At 46.1% G+C, this 9,734-nt stretch overlaps 1 protein-coding gene across 2 annotated transcripts in view; it reads right to left on the bottom strand.

Moving 5' to 3' along the window:
- Positions 1-4,402: 4,402 nt before the first annotated feature.
- The window catches only part of tmtc1 (transmembrane O-mannosyltransferase targeting cadherins 1), a 52,858-nt gene continuing 47,526 nt past the window's right edge, over positions 4,403-9,734 (bottom strand). For both annotated transcript variants that reach the window (XM_007898619.2, XM_007898618.2), the window contains 4 exons: positions 9,479-9,616; positions 8,690-8,812; positions 6,500-6,577; positions 4,403-5,590 (listed from right to left, as the gene is read on the bottom strand). In XM_007898619.2, coding sequence (XP_007896810.2) covers positions 5,447-5,590; positions 6,500-6,577; positions 8,690-8,812; positions 9,479-9,616 — 483 coding nt within the window. In that variant the 3' untranslated portion in view covers positions 4,403-5,446. The remainder of the gene's footprint in view (positions 5,591-6,499; positions 6,578-8,689; positions 8,813-9,478; positions 9,617-9,734) is intronic.

Below are 9,734 nucleotides of genomic sequence, written 5' to 3'. Positions count from 1 at the left end.
ATTGCTGTCTTTAAGATTCTAGAGGGACAATGTACATCATGACAGGCTGTTTCACCTAGTCCAGAATAGTAAGACCAGAGGATATGGACTGCAATTGAAGGGGGTAAATTCAGAATGAATCTCCGGAAACACTATTTCAGTGAACGAATAGTAAACCTTTTCATCTAGCATCTTTTATATTCTTATATGAGGGCCTTGAAGTTGATCTGAGAGGAGAAACTTCCTTCTCTTTATCGAACAAGGATCTTTAACGTGCACCCGAACAGGCAGACAGGGTCTCATCCAATGGGCGGCACCTCTGACAATACAGCTCTCCCAGCACTGCGTTATCAACTTCAGCACTCATTGGAGTGTCAGGTTGGACTTTGAGCTTGAAGTCCTGACATGGAACTGGAACCTGTAACCTTCAAACTCAAAGGTGAGAGTACTACTGACTGAGTAAACCTGTTACCAAATAAACATCCTTAATTGCACCTTATCACGTCGTTGAGACATCTCTAAGTGCTTCACAGGATATACTGTATTGTAAAGTGAATTGACCGTTTTGTGGGTGAAACGCGGCAGCCTATTGTGTACAGCAGTGTCCCACAAACGGCCATGACCAATTTGATTTGGGGGATTGTTGGCCGGGACACCGGGAGAGAGAAACTCTCTTTTCGAACTGTGCCATGGGAACTTTAACGTTCAACTGAACAGGAAGGTGGGCCCTCGGTTTAACGTCTCAACCAAAGGACTGCACCACCGACAATGCAACACCCCACCAGCACTGCATGGGAATATCAGCTTAGACTATATGGTTCCAAGTCCTAACATGGGGCTTGAGCCCACAACCTTCTAATTCAAAGACACTGAGTCAGGCTAACACACAATCCACTCCACCGGCAATTTCTCTACCAGACATAGACACAACACTCCACAACTCAGTCACTAAGTCACTCGGGCCGGCGTGCGAATGAGCAGCACTCATTTTGGGAGTTGCACTCACTTGCTGAACCTGATCAAACCCATCTCATCTTCTCTTTAGACCTAGAGGTTAATTAACCTACCTGTGATCGCGTAACCAGAGGATAAGGTCACAACGAAACAGCCCAGTTTACTGCTGTCTGCATATCCACACTGTTGGACAGTTTCATCAAGTGCATTGTCTTTCCCCATCACACACTCAGGTCAATGGCAAATGTTCCTAGCATTCTATTGTTTTGACCATCTTTGTGCTAACAAAGTTTCCCTTCTTCACATGAGCCTCTAAAACAGGGTGCTTGAACCTCACATTGGATGAAGTGCCATAATTATAAAGATAAGCACCATGTGATGGAGAGTCAGACAATCATGAGGGAGAGAGAGAGGGAAAGAACCCTGTTAGAGAGAGACAGAGGACAAAGAGAGAGAGAGAGAGACATAGAGAAGACAGACGGAGCTCCCACATGTTCGACAGGTTCTGGTCACACTCACAGTTCATATAATAATAATAATAATAATCCTTGCATTTGATATAGCGCTTTTCACGTCGGGAGGACGTCCCAAAGCGCTTCACAGAACACACTGTAAAGTGAATTGACTGTATATCTGTGGGCGAACGCGGCAGCCAATTGCGCACAGCAATGTCCCACAAACAGTCGTAGATTGAAAATGACCAATTTATTATTGTTTTGGGTTTTGGAGGGATTATTATTAGGCGTGTGGAGTAAGGAAACTTGCCCAAGGTTTCGCCCTGCCTGGACAATATAGTTGACAAGCAATCTGAAACTAGAGCCAGAGTTTGTGAAAACAATCATTGGTCAGCTTATTATTATGGGGAATCAAACATGAGGGGAAAATAGTGCATTACAACAAAAGTCACAAACAGCAGTTTTGGTGGAGCTTCCAGGAGATAGTTCCTCTTTGAAAGGAAATTAAAGTCATGGACCTTTAGAATTTCACCAGCTCAGGCAAGTCTGCACCAAATCAATACCTTGTTTCCAGCAGCTACTGAGCCACGATACCCATGGCACAGCCATAAATTCAATAAATATTCAAAAAGAAAAACGTTGGCTGCCCAAATAGGTTGACTACCACTGGTGAAAAGTGGATGAAACGCAGCAGCCAATTTGCACATAGCAAGTTCTCATGATCAGACGTGTAGTAATGACTCATTTAATTTGGGGGATTGTTGGCCAAGACACTTGGAGAGAGACACTCCCTTCTCTTTTCAAATAGCACCATGGGATCTTTAATGTCCATCCAAACAGGCAGATGGGACCTCAGTTTAATCGTGGTTCCATCTGCCTATCAGAGGTGGTGTGCCGTGGTCTCCAGGAGCTGAGATCCATAAAGGAGGACTGTTTGCATACAGGTCTTGTATGGCACAAGCTTGACCTGCATTGGGACCTTGATGTTCTTGAAGAGGGACGAGCTGACCAGGGTGCCCTTCACCCCTTCTCAGTGTGATCCTTCAGGACAGTATCCAGGCTGAAGTTGGTGTCACCACAGCCAATTAGAATTAACAATTGGGAACCTTTGTACCTTCCCTCCTTGTACCTTGCCTCCTTCAAGACCCATCTCAAGACCCTCCCCTTTGACCGCACCTTCGGTCACCCTCCTACCCTTACCCTCTCCACCCTCCACCCCTCCTGATCCCAACCACCAGCTCAGGTGCAGATGCCTGACTGTCCAGCACCTTGGGACATCCTCCTGACTTGAAAGGCGCTATATAATGCGATTTGTTGTTGTTGTTGCTTCTCATCCAAAACATGGCACCACCGACAGCGCAACATACCCTCAGCACTACGTTGGATTATCAGCTTAGGAAATGTGATTCCATGTTCTGACGTGAGGCTTGAACCCACAACCTTCTGACTAAGGCGAGAGTGCTACCAGTGAGCCAGGCTGATAACTGGCTAGTTAAGTAAGACTGGTACTTTCCTGGACTTCTAGCAGATTAATGGTTACCACAGAAATGACAAGACGCTCAGATGTCTTGGCTATCTGCACCCAAATGTCATATTTATATTGAGAACAAAAAATCCGACCCCTCCTCCTAATATAATCAAGCTCAAAATCATTCGCAGTCAGGAGTCTGAGAGGTCCTTCTCTTGACAGCCGTTTGAGTGAAAAGTTGGGTTGGTGTCAGGAGAATGAGTGCACATTAAACATGCCTCATTTACACCAGTAAACAAGCCATCTCAAGAATGCAACAAATCTTGGCTGATCAGAGTGTTCGACAATAACATTGTAATTTCCCAGATTAATAAACGGATGTGCTCCTCTGAGTTCTGGGCTCTACCTCGCTGCGGAATACTCCTCTGCCCACAAAGCCGCAGATGCACATTAACTGTTCATTGGTACCTTTATGGGCAGAGGAACCTTCCTCGCTGTACCTCGCTGGGTTTTCAAGGTGGGGAAAGCAGAGGCTAGAATCTGAGTGTGTATTTCAGGACTTGTACAAACTCTCCAGGCTTCATAGCCAATAGGCGTCCCCTCAACAAGTGCTTTGAGACATCTTCCTGACATGAAACTCACTATATTAATACAACCTATTCTTCTGTATCCACTCACTACACGTATCCAATGTTGGACTCAGCATTCCTGGATCCTGATGAGGCCAAGCCGAGCAAAGCAATCTCTCATCCCACGAAGGTAGAGAATCACGTGTTGAAATCTCAGCAGCTGTTGGGGTGAATTCTGCTCTGACACAAACTGAAGATGTCCTGAAGTGTTGTCTTCATGGTAAAAGCAGGTCATGTCAGAACATCAATGGCAGTGATTTATGCCACGGTGAGTTCAAACTACCTTGGACAAAGAGATGGTGCAAAGCCTGGTGTCCACGCCAGGCCTGGCACCTTTTACAGTTTGGAATGCATTGGTGTATTTTTATTGAACAAGTCTCAAGTGAAAGTTGAAGGTTGCATTCCGTGGCCATTTAAAATTTTTCATTTATTTTGTGCTTTTCAAGTTAGGAGGATGTCTCAAAGCTTTTAACTGATTGGGTGGGGGTGGTTGGGAGGGGGTTAAGATAGCTCAAAGCTTGGACGAAAAGATAAGACTTCAGGTGGGTTTTCAAGGTGGGGAAAGCAGAGGCTAGCGGACTCAGGATGGAGTTCCAGAGAGCAGAGGTAGAATGGAATAGTTGGGAGGGGGGGGGTGGGAATTGAAGCAGACTGATGTCACTGAAAGGGAACAGTGGGGTCATAGGTGGGGTGGGGGGAGGTCACAGATAGGGTGGGGGAGGTCACAGTGCATTTGAAAGAGAGGTTGTGGACCTCAAGCTCCATGTGCTGGGTGATGGGAAGCTAAGTGTGAATGGGGGTGAAGGGCTCACGGAGCCTGGTGCGGGAGGGCACAGGGGCTGTTGTAATGACCTTATTGAAAAATGACCAAGACTCGTTGAGAAAAGAGCAGTGTGACAAAGTCAGCTTTTGATTTCACAAAATCTTTGATTAAAAAGCCGGACGGACAGGCCTGTTACAGCTTGTGCACACCAACGAACGCTTCACATTCCATATGTACTGTGTGTATACATCGAGCAATAGTGAAATATATTATTGATTCAATACATATATTTATAAATAAATTATACATTTTATGTAAAAATAGAGATACTAAAATGTGTTGCAGTGGAACTGGAACCTGATTGGAGTCTGAGCACTGCGCTGCTGCACGATTTTCTTTTACAATGTCAAATGCAAAACGCTCCATCCCTCAAATTTGTTTCATAATCATTCCCACTCTCCTTTAAGAGTTGTGCGATGCATTCTCAATGCTTGACCCCACATTCACTCAGGCTGGGTAACAAACCGGGGGCTGACAGTGCGAGACTCGGTCATGCAGATGTTCTGTGTGGTCAGGATTTGACACCACGGAGGGCTCAGTGGAAAAGCACAATAAGGAAAAACAGGATTGCTCCAGGTCAGAATGTTGCAGGCAGGATAGTGGGTGGAAGTGTTATGGACAGGATTGTTTGGAAGGAAGTGTGAGGGATTGGTGGAGCATTCTGAATGGGATAGCTACTGGTGGAAAATATCTGACATATGTGTTGCTGAGTTTTTTTTTCCAATTAGCTCCAAGAACCTTGGTTTGATCTCCCAGGAGTAACCATGAGTCACTGGAACTGGAATTGGGAATCAGCTCTTTGGGATTTCAGCGCCTTGGGTATTCCTCCCAACATCAAAGGAGCTTTTCAAATGTAATTTTGTATTGTACTTTTGTATTGCATTTACGCACTGTCACTTTGGAGAGAGAAAAAGAAAAAAGTGGGAGCTTAATGGGTTAATATGAAAGCCACAGTGTGACAGAGCTCAAATCCCACTACAGATTGGAGCTTGCTGTGGTGACATGAGCCATGACTGGACTCACGGTGATGGCTTCAATAGCCTTTCTTTCAGGAGATGCATGTTCTTCAGCAGCTGGTGAGGCTGATGACGCTCTGCAGGCGCTAGCAGAGAGAGCTGGACAAGGCGCTATTGCTTCGTCACGTTGCACTGGGTCTCTGAGGGCTTCGCTCGCCCCTCTTCTCCAAACGGTCCAGTTTGCTAAGGTTTTCCTGCAGAATCTTGCTTCCGGGCACAAGCTGCAAGGCTTTCTCATAATAACCCCGTGCCGCCGGGTAATCGCCCTGTGAGATGGGACATCAAAGCGAGCAGCGGTGAGATAATAATAACAATCTTTGCATTTGATATAGCACCTTATCATGTCGTCAAGACATCTTAAAGTGCTTGGCAGTATATACAGTAAAGTGGATTGACTGTATTTTGTGAGCGAACCAAAATGCACACAGCAACATCCCACAAACAGCCATTGGGTGAGTGACCAGCTCAAAGGCAGACTCCTGGGGAAGCCCACGTCCTGGCCTTGGTGACAATGAATAGATATGGGCATGCAATCAGCAGAGCTGCCTGGGAACAGGGCAAAGGCATGTGCTGGACACAAGTAGACAGCTCTGGGGGTGGAGGGCTGCATTATCCAAAGTGCCTTAATTCAGGCGAGATGTTCAACCAAGGTCCCATCTGTGCCTGTTCAGGCAGATACCAGGACCACAGGAGAAACTCCTTCCTCTTTCTGTATTGTGCTGCAGGATCTTTAACGCAGGATCTGAACAGGGTGACGAGACCTAGGTTTAACATTTCATCTGAAGTACGGCACCTCTGACAATGCAACACACCTCCAGCACCACATTGGAGTGTCACCTTAGACAATGTCCTGATGTGGACCTTGAACGCACAACCCTCTGACTCAGAAGTGAGAGTGCTGCCACTGAACCACTCTCCGGGTTTCCTGGCTATTCCCCAAATAAAATTGATTATTCACTTTTTGTGGGACATTGCTGTGCACAAATTAGTTGACGCATTCACCCACAAAATACACAGTCGCTACATTTGAGAGTAAATGAAACTTGGGAAACGCTTTGAGACGTCTCAACATGTGAGAAGGCACAACATCAAATACAAGGATTCTTATGATGTAACATACAAAAGCGTTGTGCGTATATATTCTGTATGCGTGAATGTGAATTGATTTTGCTGACCTTGATGTGCTTGATTCCGCCCATGTTCATCCAGCCTTGTGACAGCTGTGGGTTCAGCTCCACGGCCCGCTTGTAACTCTACACATAAAGGAAAACACGCAGCTTAGCAAAACAGCTGAGCTTAAATATGACAATGTCCCAAGGGCCCCCTAACCCACTCACCCATCCCCGCAATATGTACTGAGTTCACCTCTCCACTATCGGTCCAGCCGGCTGACAATCCCCCATGTAACACTGCAAAGATACATGTCAAAGACATGCACTGGTATAAAAAGGTCACTATGAAGTGCAACATTACAACAAGCCGACTCAAACAACATTATCAGATGGTCAGTGATCGAGATACAAGGCAACTCAGCTTTATGGTGCTGCAAACAAATGGCAGGTGATTTTGTTAAAAGGCAGTCACAACCAAAACCACAAATCAAATTAGTTGCCATTAATACATATATATTCTGCATAACAATGTTCAAGCACTCTGGAACTCTATCATGTGTAAGGGGTGCTATAAAAAGTTGGTGGTCGATATTTTACGTGTGTAGAAAACTCCCAGCCTGTGCACGTTCCATAATGTGCCTTCATTGTCTTTTGAGAATGCAGAGCTCTGGTCTTTGGTTATGTGTCAGTCTGGAGCAGTGGTAGCGTCTCGCTTCCGAGTCGGAAGGTTATGGGTTCAAGCCCCTACATCGGGACTTTGAATCAAATAGTCTAAGTTTCTTGTTGTAAGATGACACTCCAATTCAGTGCCGGGGATGAGTTGCATTGTCAGGAGTGCTGTCTCCCTGTTCAGGTGGACGCTAAAGATTCTACGGTACTCTTCGAAAAGAGAAGAGGTTTCTCTCTCACGGTGTTTGGGCCAAACAATCTCCCAATTAAAACTGGCCATTCACTCCATGGCTGTTTGTGGAACATTGTTGTGCGCAAACTGGCTGCCGCGTTTCACACTCAAAATATACAGTTAACCCACTCACAAAATGAATGCTGCTCACTCACTTGCCTGCACCTTGACTTACTGACTGAGGAGTGTTGTGTACATCCACGCCAATGCACTTGATGAAATTGTCCAACAGCATGGATGTACAGACAACAGGGAGCAGGGCTGTTTCGTTGTGAAATTATCCTCAGGTTGTCATAGGTAGATAAGGTAACCTCTAGGTCTAAAGAGAAGATGAGATGGGTTTGATCAGGTTCAGCAAGTGAGTGCAGCTCCCAAAATGAGTGCTGTTCACTCGCTCGCTGGCCCCGAGTGACTTAGTGATTGAGTCATGGAGTGTTGTGATCGTGTCTGCAGTTGAGAAATTGCCAGTGAAGTGGACTGGCTCAGTGGTAGCACTTTCTCCTCTGAGTCAGAAGGTTGTGGGCTGCAGCCCAATGTCATGACTTGGAACCATATAGTCTAAGCTGACACACCCATGCAGTGCTGGGTGGGTGGGGTTACATTGTGGGGAGGTGCGCACACCACACCACACCCCCCGCACCGCCTTTTCCGGTAAAGTGACTTGTAAAGTCACAGCGTATCAGTCCCATACAAATGACAGCCCAATGTAGTTGATAGGTTACACTTTACCTGGCCCAAAAATGGCCATTTCTCACAAGAACCGAACGTCCCCAATACAAAATATACCATCAATCCACATTACAGTAAATCATGTGAAGCACTTTGAAATTTCTCAAGTGACGTGATAAGGCACTAAATTATCTAAAGGAAAAATTATTATTACTATCTTGACATGAAAAGCGCTACATCGAATGTAAGGATTATTATTATTGCAGGACATATTAATAATAATTCTTGCATTTGATATCACGCCTTTCATGTCTTCAAGACATCTCAAAGTGCTTCACAGAATGTATTGTAAAGTGGAGTGACTCTGTATTTTGTGAGCAAAACGTGGCAGCCAGTTGTGCACAGCAGTATACCACAGACAGCCATGGAGTGAGTGACCAATTTTATTTGCAATAACTCCACCCTTAGACAATGTGATCCCAACTCTGTTCGACGTGAGGCTTGAAACCACAACCTTCTGACTCAGAGGCGAGAGTGCTACCATTGCACCAGGCTGACAACCAACATCAACCTCCTGAGCACCAGAGCAATGGAAAATGATGTTGTCACTGAGTCAAACCAAGGACTCAAAGTCTTTGGTTGAGATGTTCAATGGATGTTTTACAGCTTTCCTATAGGTTTACCTCAAACGCCATATCCAGACGGTTCAGCTCCCTGAAGTTATTCCCTTGGGAGAAGTGAAGCTCGGCCAGAATCTTGGCATCTTTGGGTTTCATCTCAAGTGCTTTCTGCACAGCATGAAGTGCCTGTGGGCATAGGAGAGCGATAGGGGAGCACTTGTGCTCTCAAACCACGAACGGCAAATAGATTCGTCATAGCTAATAGGCTCATACACATGTGTATGCACACACACGTACAGGTATTCTGTAAAGTTCAACAGGATTTCCTTGTTTTTATTTTAACTTTAATACGGTTTTACACTATTATTTTGCCATGCACCCATGTGCCCCCGGTCTGGCCTCTCTCTGCCCCTGGTCCTGCCTCCTCTGATCCATGATCTGGCCTCCTCTGTGCCCCTGGTCTAGCCTCTTCTTGCTGGGGTGAAGGTTACTAGACCACTGTTGACGTGTGAGTCTGGGGGGTGAGTGTACCCAAGACACTCGACTCTAGGCGAGCCTGACCTTTTCCCCGTCGCTTGCCACGCAGACACACAACCAGTGGAGGTGCTTTATAGGGAGCAAAAGAGTAACAGGAGCAGGGAACCCAGCTGATTTTAACCTCCTTGACCCTGGGTAAGAATATCTTGTCTTCCTGTGCTGCCATAACCCAGAACAGTAAACTCAACATGAACCAGCAAGCTCCCAATCTATAAGCAACTGCTCGATCCACACCACAATCAAGGACCCCACACACCCCCAGGGGAGGCCTCATGACACTGGGTGTGGGATTTGGACACAGCGGCTCGTTCTTACCTCTTCAAGATTTCCCTGTTTGTTGTAGATGGCTGACAGCAGCCGGTAGCACTCCAGACAGTTGATCTTCTCAGTTGCAATGTGGGTGATCAATCTTTCAGCATCTTTGACTCTGCCAGCCGCACACAAGACCTGCGCCTAACAAATACAATCCAGTAGGTTGGTGGACAAACGCAGTGCACCGAACGAGGCACAAAGGGAGTGAAGAATCTCCGCTTGCTACAGGCCAAGTCTTGGGGAGGGGAGGTAGACGAGG

This window comes from Callorhinchus milii, unplaced genomic scaffold (genome assembly GCF_018977255.1).
Source record: "Callorhinchus milii isolate IMCB2004 unplaced genomic scaffold, IMCB_Cmil_1.0 Scaffold5, whole genome shotgun sequence".
Taxonomy (NCBI): Eukaryota; Metazoa; Chordata; class Chondrichthyes; order Chimaeriformes; family Callorhinchidae; genus Callorhinchus; species Callorhinchus milii.
The sequence above is the reverse complement of the archived record's forward strand: the minus strand, read 5'-3'. Positions and strand labels throughout refer to the sequence as shown.